Source organism: Zeugodacus cucurbitae, chromosome 6 (assembly GCF_028554725.1).
Source record: "Zeugodacus cucurbitae isolate PBARC_wt_2022May chromosome 6, idZeuCucr1.2, whole genome shotgun sequence".
Classification (NCBI taxonomy): domain Eukaryota; kingdom Metazoa; phylum Arthropoda; class Insecta; order Diptera; family Tephritidae; genus Zeugodacus; species Zeugodacus cucurbitae.
This window is the reverse complement of record NC_071671.1, coordinates 53,704,516-53,729,466: the sequence shown is the minus strand read 5'-3', so window position 1 is coordinate 53,729,466 and position 24,951 is coordinate 53,704,516. Positions and strand designations below refer to the sequence as shown.

General features: G+C 34.5%; 2 protein-coding genes across 3 annotated transcripts; both read right to left on the bottom strand.

Moving 5' to 3' along the window:
- Positions 1–1,640: 1,640 nt before the first annotated feature.
- On the bottom strand, positions 1,641–10,372 carry LOC105212589 (tetracycline resistance protein, class A). 2 transcript variants are annotated; one of them, XM_011184648.3, is made up of 10 exons: positions 9,977–10,372; positions 9,748–9,860; positions 4,262–4,412; positions 4,012–4,195; positions 3,761–3,947; positions 3,568–3,703; positions 3,017–3,153; positions 2,758–2,947; positions 2,544–2,700; positions 1,641–2,483 (listed from the first exon to the last, which is right to left on the bottom strand). In XM_011184648.3, the coding sequence occupies exons 1-10, from the start codon at positions 10,263–10,265 to the stop codon at positions 2,423–2,425; spliced, it is 1,605 nt and encodes a 534-aa protein (XP_011182950.2). In that variant the 5' UTR covers positions 10,266–10,372; the 3' UTR covers positions 1,641–2,422. The 2 variants fall into 2 exon arrangements, with proteins under 2 accessions (XP_011182950.2, XP_011182951.2); XM_011184649.3 differs by lacking the exons at positions 9,748–9,860; positions 9,977–10,372 and adding exons at positions 6,435–6,547; positions 6,666–7,029.
- A 9,250-nt stretch (positions 10,373–19,622) lies between these two features.
- On the bottom strand, positions 19,623–24,317 carry LOC105212631 (tetracycline resistance protein, class C-like). Its single transcript, XM_011184738.2, has 10 exons — positions 24,131–24,317; positions 23,963–24,075; positions 22,541–22,691; positions 22,278–22,461; positions 22,037–22,223; positions 21,827–21,962; positions 20,348–20,484; positions 20,091–20,280; positions 19,861–20,017; positions 19,623–19,796 (listed from the first exon to the last, which is right to left on the bottom strand). Exons 1-10 carry the CDS (start codon positions 24,315–24,317, stop codon positions 19,712–19,714), a joined length of 1,527 nt encoding a protein of 508 aa, XP_011183040.2. The 3' UTR covers positions 19,623–19,711.
- Between the last annotated feature and the right edge of the window lie 634 nt (positions 24,318–24,951).

Below are 24,951 nucleotides of genomic sequence, written 5' to 3'. Positions count from 1 at the left end.
ATATTTCGCCCAAAGGCCTTTATTTCTAATTACGTTTTCAATACGTTTTGGCATACTCTCCATCAACTTTTGGATGATATCACGGTCAAGAGCTCGCCATTCGTGTTGTATTCTCTCCCAAAGCTCGTCAACATTTTTTGGTGGGTTTTCATATGCTCCCAGCCTTCTTTTCACAATAGCCCATAAATTTTCTATTGGATTCAGGTCTGGGCTTTGTGCAGGCCATTCCATTGTCCCAAAATTTTGGTTTTGTAGCCAGCTTTTAACTATTTTGGCCGTGTGCTTCGGATCCCCGTCTTGCTGAAAAACAACTTGTTCGGTTGGATAAGCACTCTCGTCAACAAATTCTGGTAAATTTGTTTGTAGAATATTCAGGTAATCCTCCTTCTTCATTATACCTTGTATATCCTGCGGCCTATGCCAATAGTATTATTTTCCATCAGACTTGACTTTAGTTTCGTCGCTCCAAATAACCCGTTTCCAGTCATCTACTGTCCAATTCTTGTGGGTTTTACAGAAATGAAGGCGTCTTTTCACATTTCTATCGGAAAGTGCTGGCTTTTTCTTTTTCACACTGGCTACTAAACCAATTCTATTTAATGCGCGTCTAACCGTCCAGGAACTGACATCCTTACCAATACTTTTTGCAGCATTTTTCGGGGTCTTGGTGTCCTTATTATGTAGCAAACGTTCAATCTGCCGGGCATCACCATCAGAAAGTAGTCTTGGTCGACCTCCTTGGTTATTATTGCAAGCTACATTTCGTCGTTTTTTTATATCATTTGCAGTGGATTTACTTAAATTTAATTTTTCAGCAATTTTACGGCATGAATAATTATTTTGCAACAAATTTATCACATTGTTTTCAATATCAGTTGGCGTTTTTCTCATTTTTGAAGATCTTTTAAATTTTTATTTAAAAATCATGTTAATCACTTCACAGGTGAAACAATAATGCACAAATAGAACAATAAAAGCTTCATAACGAGACAACAAACAAAAAAAAAAACAACGGGTTAAATACCGTTAGATTTTAACAAAGCAATATCATGATAATGTGTATTTCTTGTACTGTGCAAAAGTGTCCGAATAGTGAATTTTTTGTTTTTTGTTAATTTTTTTATTTTTTTGAAGTAATTTATATGAGTTTTTGTGCTTTATAATTTAGAATAATGTTCAATTAAATAAGAAAAATACATATATCTGATAATATACCTATATTTGTATTATTTTCATTACCTAACTTCCTTAGTGCAAAACATCCGGACAGTTTAGCTTCCCACTGTATATTCGAAAATTATCTAGTTTCGAAATTGAGAATTAGTTTATCGATGTATGTATTTTGCTTTACAAAAAAAAAAAATATTCATTGAACTTTTTTTATCGCCACCACCGTATATATTTGGTATGAGATGACAAAATTTTATTAAACTGTCGCAGATGATTATTTGTAGATCATAAATTGTTCTTATCTACGTCGGCAGCCAGTTTGCGTTGTTGCTTACATACTGGCATTTGGTGCAAAGTTATACACTTTACTCTCTTAAATTGATCGTAACTTTGAGGAGATTTGGTCATTATTATAGTTTTTAGTGGCACTGAATTGATTAATGTTGAAATATCGTTTTTTATAAATCAAAATATGGTTTTATTATCCGACCTTCACACATTTGTTTTGATCTTGTTCTCATCATCTTAGAACTGTCAAATCTGTCTATGGGAACTAATCCCATTGAATATTATGCACTTTTGTCAGCGATTCTTCGAATCGTCAAAACACATATCATACTCGATTTTAGGGATAGGCTTTAGCACTTTCAGCGATTTTTCGTATGGTTATAAAACGAAAAAGAAAATAAATACTATTGGACTCTCCAAACTCATAAAATTTTAAATTTTACAATTCCCGTTATTTTTTTAACACACTTGTATATCTTCCTCTCTAGTCTTTATATACCAGCAAGAGTTTTCTAATTGCCAGCTAGCTTTTAGAAAAGGTTACTCTGAAACTAAAGGAGAAATAATCCCCTAGTGAGTTTTTTGGTAAATTATTTAAGCAGATATCTCGAAAGATTAAATTAAAACTGTTGTTACAATTTAGGAGGAACTTAAATAATTGTTTTCGTTGGAACTTACCCTTGGACCTCACCGTCATTTGAAAAAATGAGTAAAGCTTATTTTTTTATAAAATAGCCCTCGTTTTAATAAGAACTTATAAGTACTATTATATACTTATATTTAAATAATTATTTTTCCTAATTTCAATGCAAAAGATACATGTACATATATACAGCAATTAAATTCAGTTAAATGCTTAAAGAGCATGCGCTTAGAAAACTTAAAAAATAAATTTTTTCGCATAATTTTTTTGCTTTGATATCAATTTGTTTATTCAAATAATATAATTCTGCTAACATTTCCTCTATGGCGCCGATGGTTGTCTGGCTGCTTTAGCACCGATTCGTTGCATAACAAACAGGCAGCTGAAAAATTGTGAAATTATTATTAATATTTCTTTTAATTTTTTCTTAAAAAACACTTACGTAATAAGCACAAAGCACACTAGATAAATGGAGGCACTGAGAAAGTAAAATGCGCCAGGATATGACTCCAGTGTTGCCCTGTAAATGCCGGTATAGACCGGTGCCGAAGCCAGCGGCGATAGAGTTTGCAACGAAGAGATGACAGCGTAGACTTTACCTGGAATACAAAAAAATATAAATTTTTTTTCTAAAAAATATCCATCTGCCAACTCACCGATTTCGGTCGCTTCTACTAAGCCCGCTAACACCGCTTGCAACATCGGACTATTAATGCCACCCATGAAGCCACATGTGGCAGCCAAATACATTTGCCAGAATTGTTGTGCCAATGAGCGTATTAAACTGTCGGTGAAGCAACCCAACAAACCGAGCATTGCAACCGTTATGAGAGGGGCTTTGAATACCTGTGAAAGGATTTTAAATTTTTTAATATTTTTTTATAAACTATTTTGGTGTTATATTTCACAACTCACCACTCGCAATAGCACCAAAATCAGACCACAACCAACCATTTTAATGCAGATCGTAATCGCATTATATGTGGTGAATTCCTGTAATGTAAGATTGAATTTGTTGCGTAGAAACAGATAAAAGACGTTCGCTTCACCCTCTGTAAGAAAAAAATCAAATAATGTGTGAAAAATAAAAATAAACAGGTGGCAACTCTGAACGCTTCTAACAGAAATATTTTTAAAATTGTTTAGTTTGATTACCAGACTTTACTAATTTCAGTTTTACTTAATTTTCTTTGCCAACCGGTGGCAACTCTTTTGAAAAAGTGTTCAACTTAAATCTCTTTAAGCCTCTTCATTTTAAGAGTTGCCATATTATGTATACTGTAAATATTCCCTTACCTAATATATTTTACTAATTTAAAATTTCCGAACAGCTGGCAACCTTTTAAAAAGTATCTTCAACTTAAGTTCGTTTTAAGGTTTAAGGTTTTCAGACCAACTATAATTTTTTCAAATTTTTCAAATAGTTGGCAACCCTATTCAAGCTGCTTAAACTATTAAATACTTACGCATTACGAAAGTGGTGGTTACTAAGGTGAACATTATACACCAAATGATAGCACGATCATAGTGTGGACGGCGTTTCAGGCAACTCCTCACCAAGTCCTTAATCAAGTCGAAATGGAAGAACTCGCGCAACTTTGACTAAACAAAAAAATTAAATTACTTTCTAAACTTTTTTTTAACTGCTAACAAGTTTACCTCCTTTCGTTCGTGTTTCAATTTCAAACTTTCGCTGACAAAGAACAACAAATACAACAGCGCTAACAAATCCATACCGGCAGCAATTGCGAACACACCGATGGTACCAGTACCAGCCAGTATATAACTGCTAATCACATTGCCAACCAGTGTACCAATACCCAAAGCGCCATCCACAAAGAACATGCTGTGTAGGATAGAAGTATGTAAGATCCAAATCCATGACAAATTCATTTCACTCGAACACTTACCGTCTCGCTTTGCCGCCCTCGTCAGACACATCGGATACTAGACAGAATACCATTGTTATCAGCGCACAAGTGCCACCTGTCAGCGCCAATGGTATATTCGATATTATATAAATCCAAGGATTCACAGGTGTTGCCATAGATATAGCTGCCAGTATTGTTGTGATAGAGTGTCCCATTAGGGCCGCTATTTCGACGGAAGAAAGTTTGTTGTATTACTTTTTTCATAATTATTAAATATGAAATTATTTACCTGAAAATGTGGCGACCAGCACTGGTCTGCGTCCAAACTTATCCGACCATGGTCCAATGAATAAACTGAGAAAGGCCGGCAAAACGCTGCTAATCACCGAACTCGTCATAATAATGTTGGCTACATAGGGTTGTACTTTTGTTTCGATTTCCTTAAAATGGGAAAATTATAAAAAATAATAATAATAAATTAAATTAAAAATTATTATGATTTTTAAATATAATAGATTGCCACTAAAGAAGATTTCATCCCTTCCTTAAACTATCTTGTAAGTTCTCAGATACTTATCGAACTTATCTAAAATTTCACTATGGAGGTTAAGTTTAGTTTGTTATACCAGAATGGTATGATTGATAATTTAATGATCTGTTGTGGGAAATCTTATATTTTTGATCGATCTTTAGTTCCTTTGGAACGGTACTGCATTTACTCTTGCAAATAATTATTAGAAGCCGAAAAAAGCGTTTTTTAGCAATTTTTTTTTTTGAAAGGGAAGGAAATGATTGCGGTAAACGGAATTTTAAGACGATAGTGTACTATATTTAAGGCTTAAAAAACAATATTTGTTATTAAAAAATATTGAATTTTTTTTAAGTTGTAAGTATTTTTCTGGAGCGCCTGGAGTCTGCACTTGTAAATCGGTGCCGGTGATGGAGGTCGTGCGATGCACCTGAGACCGTCGAACCAATTTTTTTTTTTAATTTTTGTAAGTTTCTTTTCTTTATAAACTAAAAAAATACCTAAGAAGTTATAAATAAATTGCAAATTTTTTCGGAGTTTGAAAAAAAAATTCACTTAAAAAAAAAATTGACTTTAAGTTGCAAAACAATTAGTTTAAATAATACTTTTGTCCAACTTTTTTAGTTCAAATAGAAGATAATTTAATACTGAAGCTAGATCACTTTGGTTTTTTACGATCGGACATATGTATATTCTTTTTGCTATCGCCGGCACTGTTTTTTTAATACTTGTGAAAATGAAAACTCGAGAAAACGCGCTTTTAAGGGCTGCCTGAGCATTCGCACCTGCTCGACGCTCGGCCACTAAAACTGCTCTAGCTTCGAAAATATGTCGAAATGGCCTCTGGAATTTTAAAGACATATTCTTGGATCATTTTGGAAGAGATTTAAAACAAAATAAAAAAATCGATTTTTTTGAAGCCTGTAAAGCAGAACAGTTAGCTTCTCCGGAAAAATATTGTTGTATGTTCAAGTTTGCTAAGGTTCTGACGAAGGTTACTTTAATCATATCAAAAATAAATCATACAAATCACATCCAAATATGCCTCGATTCGCAGTGCAATCCTTTGTACCAAATTTTAATTTCATACATTATTTATGGCTTGGTTATGACACTTTATATGTTGTCGGTTTTTTCCATTATGTAGGCGTGGCAATGGTCCGATTTCGCCCATTTTCAATGCCAACCTCCCAGAAATATGTGTACGAAGTTTCATTAAGATATCTCAATTTTTACTCGAGTTATCCGTTGCACTCAAATTCACGTGGACATACAGACGGACAGTTTTCAACTCCACTCGTCATCCTGATCACTTATATATGTATAACCCCATATCTAACTCTTTTATTTCTGGGTGATACAAACAACCGTTATGTGAACAAAACTATAATACTCTCTTTAGCAATTTTGTTGCGAGAGTATAAAAAGGTGTGAAATCTGTTTTAGTATGGTCCAGTGATTTTGTGCTTAGAAATTTCACGACCGTAGTGTAATGTTCCGGAAGTAGTTTGCAATTAATTTAGTATTATTCGTTAGTGAGTTATTAGGTTTTTATACCAAATTATATGAGTAAATATTACTCACACACATATTAATTTAACCTTTTTTAGTGGGTTATAACTAACTTGTATTTGTATTTTTTTGGTAGACGTCAAACGTTATCATTATAATGTTAATCATCATTGCTGATATCCATAAACGATAAATATTTAACACTCTAATTCAGTGTCGTAAACTGCAATAAGTTCTTAAAAAAACGGACAAATTCCTCAGCTATTTTTTGGCATTTTCCTTGTGAGCCAGCTTATATTGCGACATATTTTTAAAAGTCCTAGTGTCGAAAATAAAGTTGTACCGACGTTTGATGGGTTTTTCTAAATTAAATTTACTTTCGAAAAAATATCCAATATTATTGTTTTAACGATTTACTCACAGCTGATTCATTACTCTTCGGCACAACACCCAACATCGGCTTGCATATAGTCACATTATAGTCGTTGACCACTGTACAGGTTTGATAAAGCAGCTGATTTTGTAACACAGTATCTACGAGGTGTTTAAAAAATAACGATAATTTTCGTTTTTTTTATAGTTTTTGAGTTACACAATTGCTTTTGAAACTTTATACAAAAATTTCAACTCAAAACTGTGGCAGAAAACTTACTTGAAAGAATGGCAGCAACGTATATTAGAAATACTGCCGGTTCGATTATTGTGCGACTTTTACGCGGTTTTGGGGGCGTTACCGTGGATCGAGCGAATTGAGAATTTTCATCACACTCTTGATTTGCGGGTAAATATAAAATTTCACTTTCCTCTCTGTTACGTAGCGACATTTTTGTACGTTATTTCTCTAATTACTTTGTATTTATATTTCAAGTTTAATTGTAATTGAAAAGTATTTAAAAAGTAATCAAGTAGCTTCTAAACATTAAAAATCAATTTAAAACAAAAATCATTTCAATAATTTATTGTTCGTTTGTGTTACGCGTGTGCCGCGCGTTCGTAAATCAACTGAATATTTCGATTTGTAAACAACAAAGACGCGAGCGCTGGATATTTATGCGCAAATATTTTTGAGTAAATGAGCGGACAGTTAATTTGCAATAGATAAAAAATATATACCCAACACACATATGGATATAAGGGGAGTTTATGGACAAGCAATTGGAATTCGAATTCGTAAGCTATGTCAAAGACTAAGGTCAGCAATACTACTGAATATAAGTGCCAAATGTCAAAAATGTATTTACTTTGACAGCTATCCCTCTAGTAAATTTTTTAACATTCTTCTAAAAAAAATACTATAGTTTTGTCTGCCAAATTTCACTCAACTCATCAACATACATACATTTTTTTACACTCACTCACTTAGAAATAAAAATTACTCAAATAACTTGTGACAAAATTATCGTTAAGTAAAATCAAATTATATTGTTTAGGGTATAAATTTGAGTATGTGATTATGGCGTGTATCGGCGCAATAAATACGCTCAAAACGTGACAAAAAAAAATAAATAATTGCAGTACGTATTATTTAGTCACCGGGGATCTACACACAAACATGCATATCGCAATGAGTCGGCAGAGCATTACAAGCAAAATTGGTAGACGCGCCGCGCCACCTGTTTATCGATAAGCTTTGTTATCACTAAATTTTTTTTATTTCTATTTATGTTTTGTTCCTGTATTTTACATTAAATTGTTAATTCATGTTTTGCTTAATCATTATGTCTTTAGCGATAAGCTAAAACACCGGCATACCGAAGGTCGGAACAGTAGTTTGCGGATGGTGTATCAGCAGATTACACTGTTTCTCAAAGTAAATATTTCCACTTACATACTTTGAGATTATTTTGACTCAAGTTGAGAAGGTCAGCAGTGAGAATAACGCAAACATTTTAATGAAATTTTGATTTTCTCTGCTGTATAAGTCTAAGCTCATAGAGGGTGGTCACTAAGCTAATAAAGTGTGCAGTTTAATTTTTTTTTTAATTAAAAATACTTTTTGTATTGTTTTTGTGTTTAAAAACAATAAAGAGAAGAGAGAAGTTTTCATCTTTTTACACCAAAAATATATTATATATAGATGTTGAATATGAATAAATGAATCACTTTTTATAAAATTAGAGTCACTTTACTAGAACCACCCTAATACATGAATGATTGGCAATGTATAAAACAGAGTCGACAAAATTTTGAGTCACTTGTGGCACCCGCTTGTCTTTACTACATTGTAGAACTTATCTAAGCCTAAACCATGAAAAATTTTATGATTATGTCCACGGTAAGGTGCTATCACTATTTACAAAATAGTAAACATAGTAACCGTGTAAATGAGTATACTGAGGAAATATGTAAATAGAAGCTTTACTAGCAAAATGTATACATACTATACAAATATAGACATAATACTAATTAATATATATGATATATTCATATTTGGAAAGAGACAAAAAACGAGATAAATAAGGTTCGGATCTTTGCAAGATAACTCTTCTAAATACTAGAGGTTGAAGTTACTTGGTAATACAAGTTTTCATATTTTTGAGAAATCCGAATAGTCATTTCATTTTATATATAATTTTTCTATATCGGAAAGTATCTTCCATACCAAATCAAAAAATATACATATATTTAGTCAAAACTTATATGGAAGAATTATAGCAAATCGTTGCTTTTAAGGGTTCATATTTCAAAAGAATAAACTTTTTGGTGTCAAATGTAATTTTGGTGCCCTAAAAACATTATACTTTTGGTAGAATAGTGAAAACCGAGGTTTTCTTGAAATATGTGATTCCAATGATTGGCTCAGTAGTAATGCAAAGTATGCCAAAATTTCAATACAATTGAATATATACCGGTTTAATAAAGACTGAAAGAGAGAAATTCGATTTATTTTTCTTACTCACAAAATATAATGACAAAGTTGAGAGTTCTAGATTGGTCAAACCTCTTAATGGAACTTAAGGTGATATTATGGATTCAACCTTCCTATCTATTTGCTGTTATATTAACTAAATGAGCCTAGAATAAATGGAGGAGACTCATTTTTGCTTGAAATTGGAGCAAAAGCTCTTATTGGGTTTTTCATAGTAGAATCAGTTTCATTTTGTTTTAGTAGAATTATATTATTGGAGTATTTTGGTTTTCGCCCCGAAAAGGGTTACCGATTAGAACAAACTTGAGTGTCAATCTGATCCTTTTATCTAAAAAATCACCTAAAAAATATGGTGTAAGATCGGGGAATTGCAACAACTTGGAATTCATATTATATCTTATTACCGATATCTACGAAGTAATATATAAATACTTCATTGTTCACTGTGGACAGTTTCCATTTTCGAAAAACTCACAAAATATCAGGTTCGTCAATTTAGCAAAATATATGATTTTTAAATGGATTCATATCTTATTCAAAAGAAATTTTTTAGAACAACGATTTTGCATTCTCTTGGTTTTCTCCACAACCAATTCTGCCTGAGTTTGGACTTAACATTTATGTATATAATGTTCGCTATGCATCGGATTCTACTTCATTGTTCGATACAACCCTAATTTTTACTAGACTTGAAGCATATTGACCTTTATAATGACATTGTTGTGTCTAGTTTAAACATTTGTCACTTCTATATTCACACACTATGGTTATCATTAAATCGTATTTGTGGTAAACAATTACTTTAATTACCATTACGTCAATTTAATTACCAACAATTAAACTAATTTGTGTAATAAGTACTCACTTTTGACGTTTCATTTTTGGCTATAACGCCCAGCATTGGTTCACATAGTTCTTTATCATAATTGTAGACCGCGACACAGGTTTGATAGAGTTGCTGATTCTGCAAGACGGCACCTTTTACGAAAGTAGAAAATTATTTGAATATATAATTTCATTATTATTATTAATTATTTTTTTTTTTTTAATTTTTAATTTTTTTTTTTGAAGAGCACTTCAAGCATATGTTTTACCAGCCAACGCTGTGGCAACGTAGACCAGAAATACAGCCGGTTCAATCACTGTAAATCTCTTTTTTTCCACAGATTTAATTGAATTATTTTCACTTAAGCCCGGATCATTTTCCGGCGTTTTTGTTTCGGTTATTGGAAATAACGGTAACGGCGTAACATCCGGTGTTGTAGGCGGCGTTAATGGCATCACACTACCAACTTCGTAAACTATCTGCTCGAGCGGAGTCAAAGAGTGTCGTGCGGGCAGATTCAGTGTTGTTGGCGGCATTTTCTCTCTACGCGCTGCCATTGTGATGATCTTTGTTTTAATTAGTGTTTCGTTAAAAATTGGGCAAACTGGACGCACGACTTTACTCCGTAACGGTTCGCATCCGAATTTGTACTATGTCACTTAAAACGTATTATTAGCTAATATATAACGGGTGATTTTTTTGAGGTTAGGATTTTCATGCATTAGTATTTGACAGATCACGTGGGATTTCAGACATGGTGTCAAAGAGAAAGATGCTCAGTATGCTTTGACATTTCATCATGAATAGACTTACTAACGAGCAACGCTTGCAAATCATTGAATTTTATTACCAAAATCAGTGTTCGGTTCGAAATGTGTTTATCGACAAATTTTGTTCAGCGATGAGGCTCATTTCTGGTTGAATGGCTACGTAAATAAGCAAAATTGCCGCATTTGGGGTGAAGAGCAACCAGAAGCCGTTCAAGAACTGCCCATGCATCCCGAAAAATGCACTGTTTGGTGTGGTTTGTACGCTGGTGGAATCATTGGACCGTATTTTTTCAAAGATGCTGTTGGACGCAACGTTACGGTGAATGGCGATCGCTATCGTTCGATGCTAACAAACTTTTTGTTGCCAAAAATGGAAGAACTGAACTTGGTTGACATGTGGTTTCAACAAGATGGCGCTACATGCCACACAGCTCGCGATTCTATGGCCATTTTGAGGGAAAACTTCGGAGAACAATTCATCTCAAGAAATGGACCCGTAAGTTGGCCACCAAGATCATGCGATTTAACGCCTTTAGACTATTTTTGTGGGGCTACGTCAAGTCTAAAGTCTACAGAAATAAGCCAGCAACTATTCCAGCTTTGGAAGACAACATTTCCGAAGAAATTCGGGCTATTCCGGCCGAAATGCTCGAAAAAGTTGCCCAAAATTGGACTTTCCGAATGGACCACCTAAGACGCAGCCGCGGTCAACATTTAAATGAAATTATCTTCAAAAAGTAAATGTCATGAACCAATCTAACGTTTCAAATAAAGAACCGATGAGATTTTGCAAATTTTATGCGTTTTTTTTTTTTTTTAAAGTTATCAAGCTCTTAAAAAATCACCCTTTACCTATATAGCTTCGTAATACATCTGCTCAGTTCAAATAAAGCATGAGATAACGAGAGCAATAAAATGTTTCCAGTTGTAAAAATACTACAGCCATACCTAAATGCAACATTAAACGCGTTGACTCACTAATGGTAGGTACTTTTTGGAGTGTCTCAACAATTTACAACTGCCAAATAATCACTGGTATTTACATTTTTCGTACACTCGTATCGTATTTGAGAGCTCAGCAGCAGCGCGGTCAATTCGCCAAGAGAAGCAATCCACTTTTGAGTAAACGTTTTTAACTATTCACGTTAATCCCTCTGATAATGATCTGTGACAAGCAGCGTAAGCGTACACTACTGTGCGCCATGACTTGCTCTTTTTTCAAGCTCTTTCATGTTTCTGTTTATTTACAATACGGTCACTTTTTGTGTTAGTAACATATTTCGTGTATTACTAAAATTGTAAACAAACACACCTAAAAATCCATATTTTCACGCCATAGATGGCTCAGGAGTGTGTAAAATTTCGAAAGTGCGTCAGTTGAAGGAGAGCGATATCGGTTTTTGGCAATTATTTTTATAATTAACACCATAATTTATGAGTAGTTTACGGTTGTTGTTTCAGCCCTTGTGATTTTTAAAATTGTACGCAATCGCAATTGAGTGGTTAGATCAGCGGTTGGACCGAAAAGGTCTAATTTTGACAATTTATTCAAAAAAAGTAGATATATAGTATTTAGCATTTAGTAAAATTATTAGAACGATCAAAGAGTGTTTTCAAAATGTCTATCGGTTCAATCGAGTCATTCGTAAGCAATAACATAAACTGCATCGTGGCCGTTTTGCTCTCCACGTCGGATTCAGTTGACGCTTTGTCAAATGACTTGACGCATTTTCAACCATACGTTGGTAAGTTTGGGTTGTATGCTTTTGATCATAATCTGGTGTAGCCGGTATCCAGACTCTTGCCCTTGGCCTGGACGGAATATCCTTCCTATCAACCGCTACTAGTTTAGCTTCTCCCACTTTCGCTATAACTGCTTTTTAGAGCTGGATCGATCGCTCGTCGTCACAAGCTAGTATTTTGAGCTGGCCCTGGTACCAGCCGGCATTTGTGTATGGACCTGGAGCCACGTTAGCCAGCGCAGCTTGCACCCATATCCATTGTGTTCTGATGATTCTGCCTTCGGAATCTCCCTCATCTAGAACACCAATGATAATGCGGTTCTGAACTACATCTGCAAATGATTTGTTGGGCATCTCACCCCTTGTTTTCGGCCGCTTAACTGACGACATAGCCTCTTCAGCTATTATTATTATTAATATTTATTTTTTTTTTTATTATAAGTGAGAGAACAACTTAACATTATATATCTTAAGCAGAAGTGAATTTTTCGGGATAAAACGTTGCACAAATAGCGCCTAGAAGTCGTGTCATCTTCCGGTTTTCAAAATCGGACTTTCCCTTAATGTATATGAAGCCGTCGGTGTCTAGGGTCGACTTTTTACTAAACTATTAGTTATTTTGAACTTCAAAAAAATAATGCCAATCGAAACGACACGTTTAAAAAACAACTCCCTTTACAAGTAAACATCTTTTTTTTAAGGTGGTGTGGCCTTCTTATAACCTCCTGAACCTAGTGAAGTGACACTCATTGTTCTGATTGACTTTAGATGAGTAAGTAAGATATCTTAACACATTTATTTTGAATTATTGTAGTTTAGTCAAGAAAATGTGTGATATAGATCCATGAATTACACAGCCTCCATATAGTAAATAATATAACATTATTCTAAATAACGGTATGTCGAATATATGTAACTGAGAGTGTGAGCTATATTTTTCTGTAGTGGTAATAATTCAAATGTAATTTTAATTAATATAATTATGACAGCCTAGTCACTCAATTTATTACTACTGTTATCGTAATTTGCACTGGTAAGCCCTTAAGACGTATAAGTATTAAATTTGTATACTTTACGGCATTTTTCTGTTCAATTAACAGAATAATAACAAATCTTAAATGGGTACTTAACAATTACTTCTTTATTTATTTTTTTAATTTAGAATGAAAAAACTACCCTTTTTGCTATGACTCACAAGTAATAAAGGAGATGTTTTCGTTTTTCACATTTTAGTCAGCGTTTAGCTACCTGTTTAAAAAGGAATTACTTTTCTGATAACGATAACAACAATAACGTACTTTACTGTTACTAGCATTTATCAGAGAAAGATATGCTATTATATCTTCTTATTAAAAGTATTAATTATCAACTTAACAATTCTTAAAATTCATTTCAATTAAATAGCACTGAAGTGCTCGATATTGCTGCAATGTAATATGTAATTGCCTATGAATTGTATTTTTATTTATTTATTTTATTTTTGTTTTTGCGGTAGTAGAGTGTACTACATGTGGATAACGTGTATGGAAAAATAGATAAGCGATAGTGAATCAAACGAAAATTCATATTTAGAGGGTATATGACTTGAGCGGTACTCGTATCAGCTGTCAAAGTAAATGTAAAAATAATTTACATTTCAAATCATATTCAGCGAATGGGAATAATCCTTTCTAAAAGATAGCAAAAGCTTTGTAAAGGTTGTTTTTTAGACATGTGTTTTTCAATGAGGCAATATTTTTTCGGTGTTGGTCTTTTTGACAGCTGTCACTTTATTTATGTGCAGTTTGGTTTGCCATTTTATAATGAACAGATTTACTCCGGAACAGAGTTTGTAGCTGATATACGATCCCAATTGTAGCAAAAAGTGACCGAAAATTGGGACTCGGAAACTAAATATAAAGGCTTTCTAACTAATGATCTATACTCGAAAACCAATTGCTATTCAACGGAATTCATTTGGATGTCGTAAGCTCTTTTGTGCTGACCTTGCCAACTAATAATAATAAAATAGTGTAAAATATAAAATTTTATTTTCTAGATTTCTTTTAAATTAAACCTCTAAAAAATACCCTTTGTTGTTCGTTATCAGAAACACACTAACATAATAAAGGGTGATTTTTTAAGAGCTTGATAACTTTAAAAAAAAAAAAACGCATAAAATTTGCAAAATCTCATCGGTTCTTTATTTGAAACGTTAGATTGGTTCATGACATTTACTTTTTGAAGATAATTTCATTTAAATGTTGACCGCGGCTGCGTCTTAGGTGGTCCATTCGGAAAGTCCAATTTTGGGCAACTTTTTCGAGCATTTCGGCCGGAATAGCCCGAATTTCTTCGGAAATGTTGTCTTCCAAAGCTGGAATAGTTGCTGGCTTATTTCTGTAGACTTTAGACTTGACGTAGCCCCACAAAAAATAGTCTAAAGGCGTTAAATCGCATGATCTTGGTGGCCAACTTACGGGTCCATTTCTTGAGATGAATTGTTCTCCGAAGTTTTCCCTCAAAATGGCCATAGAATCGCGAGCTGTGTGGCATGTAGCGCCATCTTGTTGAAACCACATGTCAACCAAGTTCAGTTCTTCCATTTTTGGCAACAAAAAGTTTGTTAGCATCGAACGATAGCGATCGCCATTCACCGTAACGTTGCGTCCAACAGCATCTTTGAAAAAATACGGTCCAATGATTCCACCAGCGTACAAACCACACCAAACAGTGCATTTTTCGGGATGCATGGGCAGTTCTTGAACGGCTTCTGGTTGCTCTTCACTCCAAATGCGGCAATTTTGCTTATTTACGTAGCCATTCAACCAGAAATGAGCCTCATCGCTGAACAAAATTTGTCGATTTGTCGATTTTTCGATTTGTCGAACCGAACACTGATTTTGGTAATAAAATTCAATGATTTGCAAGCGTTGCTCGTTAGTAAGTCTATTCATGATGAAATGTCAAAGCATACTGAGCATCTTTCTCTTTGACACCATGTCTGAAATCCCACGTGATCTGTCAAATACTAATGCATGAAAATCCTAACCTCAAAAAAATCACCCGTTATTTCATAACCGAATTTTACTCTTTTCTAGCACAAGTGTTGCTTTTTGTAACGAAACGAATTTACAGCTAAAGATAAAGGCGTATATAAATTCGATCTGTAGTATGTCACATTAAATTATTATTAAGGACAATTTCCACTTTTTTCCAAGAGTTCGTTAAACTCCAACTTTGACTTTAAATAATTTCAAATACAGTAAACCCCGCTTAAGTGCTCCGCTTCTTAGCATGCAAGACTTTTGAGACACTTAAGCGGGAAAGGCACTTGAATGAATCCCGCTTAAGTGCCTCGAGGTACTTACCAAGCCTTTTCTCAAATACTTCGATCTAATATTTTTTTCTTTTAAAATGAAAGTCACACTTATTTCTTATTAATAACAAAAATACTTACTAATAACAATAAATATGAAGAAAACATTACAAAACAAGTAAGGAAAGGCTAAGTTCGGGTGTAACGGAACATTTTATACTCTCGCAATTTATTGAAGAAATTTTATTTACATAACGCACAAATTTACCCATAAATTCGGCATAAAGTTTAATAGAATAATGAAAATCGTCATATATAGATATGAGGGCTGAGGTAATTCCTGAACCGATTTCATTCAATTTCACCAGCAAGGTACGGTATATCCAATCCTATACGTTCACTTAATTTTGCTAAGATATATCACATATTAACCAATACATACATATATGCGGAATAAAGCCCAACGAATTTTTGAAAAACCTATAATTAGGTTATGGGAGCTAGGAGATGTTATGACCCGATTTTAAGAATTTTTGGAACAGAGACACACTATTGTAAGAAAACAATTTTCTCTGAATTACATTAAATTATCTGAGAGATTTACCCATATTTTCGGTTAAAATTTAACCTTAGGCGCTGAGTTCAACATGTTCGATATCTGGGGCCTTGAAAAGTTATAGTCCGTTTTCGACAATTTTTCCACAAGTGATGCTATGATCTGTGTCAGTATTTGTGTAATGTTTTATTTCGCTATCTTCATTGGTTCCTAATGTATATATTATAAAGTGAAGGATTCAGATGGAATTCAAAATTGAGTTATAAGGAATGTAGTCGTGGTTGTGAACCGATTTCACTAATTTTTTAACCGTGTTGTCAGGATGCCAAGAAAATATTATATACCAATTTTCATTAAATTCTGTCGAGTAGTTCCTGAGATATGGTTTTTGACCCATAAGTGGGCGATGACACGTCCATTTTCCATTTTGTAAAAAAATCCTTCTACTATTATTTCTGTGAAATTTAGTGTTTCTGACGTTTTTCGTTAATGAGTTAACCGACTTTTAGTAATTTTCAACCTAACTTTCGTATGGGCGTGGTTATTATCCGATTTCTTTCATTTTTGGACTGTATAAGGAAATTGCTAAAAGAAACGACTGCAGAAAGTTTGGTTTATATAGCTTTATTGGTTTGCGAGTTATACACAAAAAACCTATTCGGGGGCGGGGTCACGCCCACTTTTCTAAAACAATTACATCCAAATGTGCCCCTCCCTATTGTGATCCTATGTTCCAAATTTTATTTCCATAGCTTTATTTATGGCTTAGTTATGGCACTTTATGTGTTTTCGGTTTTCGCCGTTTTGTGGGCGTGGCAGTGGTCCGATTTTGCTCATTTTCGAAAGCAACCTTCCTATGGTGCCAAGAAATGAGTGTGCCAAGTTTCATTAAGATATTTTAATTTTTACTCAAGTTACAGCTTGCACAGACGGACGGACACACAGACAGACATTCGGATTTGAACTCCACTCTTCACCCTGATCACTTTGGTATATATAACCCTATATCTAACTCGTTTAGTTTTGGTTGTTACAAACAACCGTTATGTGAACAAAACTATATTACTCTCTAGCAACTTTGTTGCGAGAGTATAAATATGTAATGTTTTCCTTTTGACAATTCTCAGCGCATTAAATGTCGAAAATATGAAAAGGCAAAGAGTAAAACTGCAAACAATTTTGTTTTTGTGGCTTAAATATTAAAGGTATTTAAGCGGGAAAGGCACTTAAACGGGGGCTATTTAAGCGGGGATCACTGTATATTCACTATGAAAAATTTAGTTTTAAAATGATATTAGTGTGTGAGTGGACATTTTAGAAACATTTTATTTATGAACAGGTGTATTAATCTGGAGCGAAAATCCTCAAAACATATTTAACATTCTCTGAAAACAATTTTGAAATAATTTGTTTTCTTTATTGTAGTAATTACATTACGTAAATATTACATCGTTTTCGGTTGAGCACCGTGACATATGAGTAATGCACTGTACCCGCTTTGCATTAACTGTCCCTTATCACTGTTAAAATTTCATTTTCAATTTCTAATACAAAACAGTATTTGTTGCACTTTCAAGTAAATAAGTAATTTAATTATTAAATCTGTTTATGACCATTGATCGTACGTAGTATGTGTTTAGAATTAGTGCTCTCGAAGTATTTCGTTTAAGTTTACAAGCAAAAGGTTTTCACTTTCATAAGAATTGTTGCAAGTACGTGACTAGGCAAAATGTATTAGTTACTTAATAGAGTATGGTTGGTCAAGACAGTTGTATATCGCAAATTGATAAATATTTAATGAATTAACCTTATTGTTTGTAGAAATATAGAAATGCTACTTAATCGGTTCGAATTGTTTTTTTTCCAGAAGCTTTCGCATTCCTCCACTTTGGCGCTTGATTTCTTCTTCATCAAATGAGATGCCAGCAGCTTGTCGTTGGCTATCTTTTCTAATAGAAAGATTGCCCCATGGTACTGATTTAGAGTTTTTTTTTCATTTTCCTATGCTGTTTAACACCTTTAGCTGCCAATAGTGGATGTTTCCATGTCTAATTTTTAGGTACCTTTATTGGTGCCCGCTGTTGTCTCTAACGTTTTACTATGACTGGTACTTTCGATAGCACTCTTTATCGTCTCCTGACTGTAGGCAAGGAGGTTGGCATCGTCGGAATCCGTTAGTTTTCTAGGATTCCAATATCTTAGCCGTTATCCCTGTTACCGCGATGTAATCTTCGAAGTTTCTGTTGTTGTTGTTTTTATATTTTTATACTCTCGCAACAAATGTTGCTAAAGAGAGTATTATAGTTTTGTTCACATAACGGTTGTTTGTAACACCCAAAACTAAACGAGTTAGATATAGGGTTATATATACCAAAGTGATCAGGGTGAAGAGTGGAGTTCAAATCCGGATGTCTGTCTGTCCGTCCGTCCGTCCGTCTGTGCAAGCTGTAACTTGAGTAAAAATTAAGGCAGTCGTTTTTTTAGCCTTCTTAATACAGTCCAAAAATGAAAGAATAACCACGCCCACCTCCCATACAAAGGTTAGGTTGAAAATTACTAAAAGTGGGTTAACTCACTAACGAAAAACGTCAGAAACACTAAATTTCACATAAGAAATGGCAGATGAAAGCTTAACTCAGATTTTTTTACAAAATGGAATGTGGTCGTGGCGTCGCCCACTTATGGGTCAAAAACCATATCTCAGGAACTACTGGACCGATTTCAATGAAACTTGGTTTGTAATAGTTTCCTTACATCCCAATGATATGTTGTGAAAATAGGCCAAATCGCTTTACAACCACGCCTACTTCCTATATACCAGAATTTTGAAGATGATCTGAATCGTTTACTTTACAATATATTAAGTACGCACTAGTGAAGATATCGTTGCAAAACTTTGCACAAATACTATGTTAATAGTGTGGGAGCCCCATTCTAAAAATCGCCGAAATCGGACCATAGGTTTTTAAGGCCCCATATATCGAACACGAGGGCCTCGGTTCCAACTTTCAATGGACTTTATACAATATATATGACGAATATGTGGTTCAAATTGTGTATTATATAATATAAATAAAGTTAAATAAATAAAGTATAAAATGTTCGGTTACACCCGAACTTAGCCCTTCCCTACTTGTTGTTCTTTGTTTGGTTCATATTTGGCCCATGAGTAAGCCGGAAAGGGTTACTAACTCGTACGCTGAGCCGGTATCCGAAGCCGGACGTATTAAAAGCCCGACCTCGCCTGAGCATTAAAGTTTTAATTAGACTATGACTAGGTTCTTTGCCTGTGGTATTTGGGAGAATTCAAATTTAAAGAAAGTTTTTGTTATTATTCAAGTATGAGAGTGGGTTTGGTCAAAGATCTATGAAAATATTAAGATATAGATTACTTGTTGAGGATATAATGAATAAATACATTTTGTATTTAAGTTATGATTTTTTAATTTCTGTTATTTCGTTTTTTCGTTATTTTTTATTTCTTACGTAACAAGCTTAGATTATCAGTGCTTAAGACTTAACTAAATCTAGAACTTAACTAAATCTCGAACTTAACTAAAGCAAACGTTGTTTTAAATTATCATAAATATTACATGTTTTCTACTTAGAATTATGTAATTATCAATACAGTTATTTTTCACTTTTCGACTTCAACAACATGCAACTCTCGTTGCATGGCACTCATTGCTTTGGTACTGTGTCGATACATAAGGTATATGATCCTAATAAAATACGAAAAAAAAATGATTAAAGAGACATTCAAATGCTTAATTCAAGCGTACTCACGTTAGCAGCGTAAAGCATATGGCATAAACACCGCCGTCCACAATGTAGAAGGCGCCAGGATATGTTTCCGCTGTCGTATTGTAAATAGCAGCGAGAGCTGGTATAGACGCTAAGGGCGAAAGTGTTTCTAGTGCAGCAATAACAGCATATATTTTACCTGCAATTTCGTCAAATATATTTATTAATACTTTTTTTTTATTAGAAAACCATTTTTTTGCTGGCCAACTCACCGATTTCCTTGGGTGCCACCAAACTTCCAAGTACCGCTTGCAATAGCGGCGCATTAACGCCAGCCATTAGACCACAAACCGCTGCCAAATACATTTGCCAAAATCGCTGAGCCAATACATGTATTAATTTGTCAGCGAAGCAGCCGAGCAGGCCCAGCAGTGCAATCACTGTTAGCGGTACTTTGAATACCTGTAAAGAAATGGTGGCTTAGTTTTTTTTTTTTGTTAAGCTGGTTGTAATTATTAACTTAACTCACCACTCGCATCAATATTAACATAATACTGCATCCACCCATCGTAATGCCAATACCGATATAATTAAAAGTGGTGAACTCTTCAACTGTGACATTGAATTTAGTATTTAGATAGTAATAAGATATCATCGCTTCGCCCTCTGAAATACAAAATAATCATTTCAGCTAAATATTTATGAGCAAATCATAAGTCTGTAGGATATTAATTTAGTTCACAATGAAATTACATGTCCTACTATAAGGTCTAGTAAAAATAAATCCATTATTTTGGCATTGAAATGGAGGTTTTACTTAATAGTAGTACCATTTTGTTCGATAACTTGTTTCCTTTTTCATCTTAAACGTAATGCAATTCTAATATATACCCACTACTCTATTGGCAAAAAAACTGAGATAGTCGATTTTCAAAAGCTTTTCTTGAGAAGTACTTTTCATCGACACAAACATTCGCTATAGACTGGAAGAAGTCCGAACTATAAGGTGGATGCTTGAGAATCTCTCAACCAAGCTCCCGGTGCGTCTAACGAGTCACTATACCTAGATGTGTATGGTCTGGCGTTGGAACACAAATTCTCTTATACTGGCTAAAGCTGTCCGCTACTGGACGATTGCTTCCTTTAGATGGTCAAAGTTGACGGCGCAGGTCCGAATTAAGAGTTAGTTCGGCCGTAGAGGAGCAGTTCATAATAGATGATTCCCTGCCAATCCTATCAAACACATAGACAAAACTTCTAGACAATCAATCCTGACTAGACCCGACTCACCGCGATTCAATAGCGATTCGCCGATGGAAATTCGGTTGAGACTTTTTAGATTAACTCATGTCGTACTCATACATCGAGCTTCTTTCTGTATCCAGCATTATTTAAAATGTTTCAGCTTTTTGTCCAATGTTTGACCCTTGGACAATCGAAACAGAAGCTAGATGATCGGACTCTATTTCTATTCTTGTATCGATGATTTTGACAACTGACCTTCCAGAGCGTGATGCATCTTCGTCTTCAAAAATACCGAAACGAAATCGACGAAACCGAAATTGCACTTGATTGGCTATTAAAGTATCAGGATCAGAAAATCCCCCAGTCTGCTGGCTTATGTGCCTTTATCGAAGAAAAATTGTAAAATATGGCGTGTTCTCTCTTTGCTGTTGCGCGTGCTCGAACAATACTGAGTCAAGCAATCTTCTAGTACTTAGTCTTATCTTTCTAACGTCACATAGCGTAACCCACTTAGTTCACTTATTCAATGTTAGATACAGATTACTAAAACTATCTATTGAATTCTTTTTTTCGACTAGACTTAATCTTTGTAATAGTTATACTGTTAATAGTAATTTCCAACTAATAAAATACTAAATATTAGTCTGGTAGGCCACTAGGCCACGCATAGACCAGTTATGGTTCTTTAAATATATACTCGTACAATATATACAACAGATTCTGAGTGATTTAAAATTAAAGAGTAATAAAAATTCATACTCACGCGTTACAAAGGTAATACAGATTAAAATGAACATTATACACCAGATAATGGCGGAATTATATTCCGGCCTGTGTTTCAGAATACAATTAACCTGAGCCTTAATCAGATCGAAATTAAAGAACTCGCGTAAATGTGTCTAATGGACAAAAGTTGTTAAACAAAATTAAAAAAAAAAAAAATGCAATACTGTTTCTTAAATTTGCAACTCACCTGATTACGTTGGTGTTTCACCTCTAAACTTTCGCTTATAAAGAACATCACATATAGCATTGCAATCAAATCCATACAAGCACCAATGGCGAATACGCCAATGGCACCAGTACCAGCGTGTATATAACTGCTTAGCAAATTACCGATTAGAGTACCAAGACCCATAGCGCCCTCCACAAAGAACATGCTATAAAAATTCGCATTAAGAGAAAGTGAGAGCAATAATTACATTAATACCCACCGTCCAATTCGACTTTCATCGTCAGACACATCGGAAACCAGACAAATCACCATTGTCATCATGGTGCAGACGCCACCAGTTAATGCCAGTGGTAAACTTGATATAACATAAATCCATGGATTAAAAGGTGTTGTAAGAGATATAGCTGCTAAAATTACTGTTACAACTTTTCCAATTAACACCGCTATTTGGTAGATAATGCATTCATATAAGCACTTATGTCGTAATTAATAATAATTATTCACTATCTTATAAAGATTTACCCGTAAAAGTCGACACAAGAGCGGGTCTCCGTCCGAATTTGTCCGACCAGGGTCCACTGAGTAATGTTAGAAATGCAGGTATAATGCTGTTAATCACCAAACTCGTCGAAACAATTACGGCCACATATGGTTGGATTTCGGATTCAATTTCCTAGGAATTATGAAAAGATGTAAATATACATATATATATATGGTATAACAGTATGATTGCCGATCTAAAGTCTCAATTTTTGTATATAATGTATCTTGGGACGTTTTATTAAAAATATAAACTCAATGGTCTTCGGCGAATTTGATGACAATGGAGATTTTTAGTTCTATGTATGCGACTACTTTTGAAAGCTTCTGTCCTCTGGAAACTCAGAAACGCATTGTTTGATATCAGATCAAATCTTCAAGCAGAAGACGGCTCTAGGGACGAGAGGAAACTATATGAATCGAGACTTGCTATTTACAAGTCTGTTATAAATAAGGTCAAAAACGTTTCGTGGAGAGTCTACTTTGAAATCGGAGAGGGTTGTTATCAATCTGCAATGTTTACACCCATTGTAGCGATGAAGAGAGTACTTTCGTGACAGATCTAAGGAACTAGGTTGTGCACTGTACTCTAAGCAGTTAATAGACGCTAAAACTACCACTGGACGTTCGATTTTCGTGTTTTACTGATTAAAGCGTATTTTTCTTCATTACTGGCGTAAACACCGCTTACGCGGTACCAAGTCAACAATAGCGCGTCATCTGTTCTTCATTTTCGTTGTTTTGGCGCCAATTGATGATACCAAGTGCATCCAGATCCTTCTCCACCTGATTTTTCCAACGGAGTGGAGGACTTCCTCTTCCTCGGCCTCCACCAGCGGGCACTGCTTCGAACACTTTCAAAGCTGAAGTATTTTCGTCCATTCTGACAACAAGGCCCAACCAGCGTAATCGCTGTATTCTTATCCGTTGAACTATGTCCATGTCGTCATATAGCTCATACAGTTCATCGTTCGATCGTCTGCGATATTCGCCATTGCCAATGTTCTAAGGACCATAAATCGTCCGGAAAACCGTTCTCTCGAAAACTCCTAATCCGTCTCATCGGATGTTGACATCGTTGGTATCGAATAGCTCGGAGAGGTCCTTTCCGATCCTGAAGGAGGTTTTGGTATTGCTTAACGTCAGTTTACCTAGTCGTATTAGATTGTGCGTTCTCACTTCTTTGTATTGGACAGAGTACAATATGACAGAGTAATGCTATTATCGAGATTTTTTTTGCCTTTCTTTTTTCAATCTACACTATTAAAATGACGTAGTCGCTTAGTAGTGGTCTCTCATTGATCTCGAGAATACCTTTTCTACATATATATTTTTTAAGACTCATTACTTGACTTTTGGGCAGGACTTCGTTCCAAAACACAGAAATTAATTAAGGCTACTCACAGTTACTGTCTCATTTTTTGCCGTAAGCCCCAACATTGGTTCACAAAGTTCTTCATCGTAACCGTAAACTTTGACACAGGTTTGATAGAGTTGTTGATTTTTCAACACGGCACCTTTTGTGGAGAAGTGAAATAATTTCTTTTTATATAACATAAATCGAATGCCTACCGGTCAACGTTGAGGCGATGAAAACTACTAATACAGCAGGTTCAATCACAGTAAACTTTTCCTTTTCATCCGATTTGGTCAAAGCGATATCACTAATATTATCCGATACTTCCTGCTGTTTATCAGCAGCTTCAAGAGACAATGGTAACGGTGCAGCGTTCATTGTGGAATCTTCTTTTGTCGACATGACACTACCGATTCACGATTTATTTCGAAAAAAAAACGAATTGTTTGTCGAATTTTATACCGTTTAGGTTCGCATCCGAGATGTTACTATACCGTTATAAATGTCTTTACGGCTTAACAAGTCAATTATATATCTTCGCAATGTCTGCAGTGGTGAAAGCCAAAGGAACAGATAACAACGGCCCATTGTAGAGTGTTTTCAAGTGGTATTGAAGTGGTTATACGATGGTGGTACGATAGGTGTCACAGGTTTACTATCGACCGGTGTTTTAAATTATTTTAATTAAAGAATGGCAGATAAGCAGCGTGATAGTATGGGAGGAAGGCAGTTTTTGAAACAGAGCGTATTTATAGTAAGCGGGTGTTCGGGGGAGATTGTTTGATTGTGCTACATGCGTTTTTAAATACTGCTGAGTTGTAAAAAGTAAAAGGAAGTGCTTATCTCTGTCTGAATTAGCAAAATATAAATTCTTCGCCTTTATGTGTTGCTGTGATTGACTGTATTAAAAGGAAATATGTACTTTTAATATACTTAAATAATTTTTCTTTTTCGATTTTCCAAAGACTTCTTAGATTTAATCGAATTAATCTAAAATAATAAAAATAATATGCTACTTTTTAATATTGGGATTTTT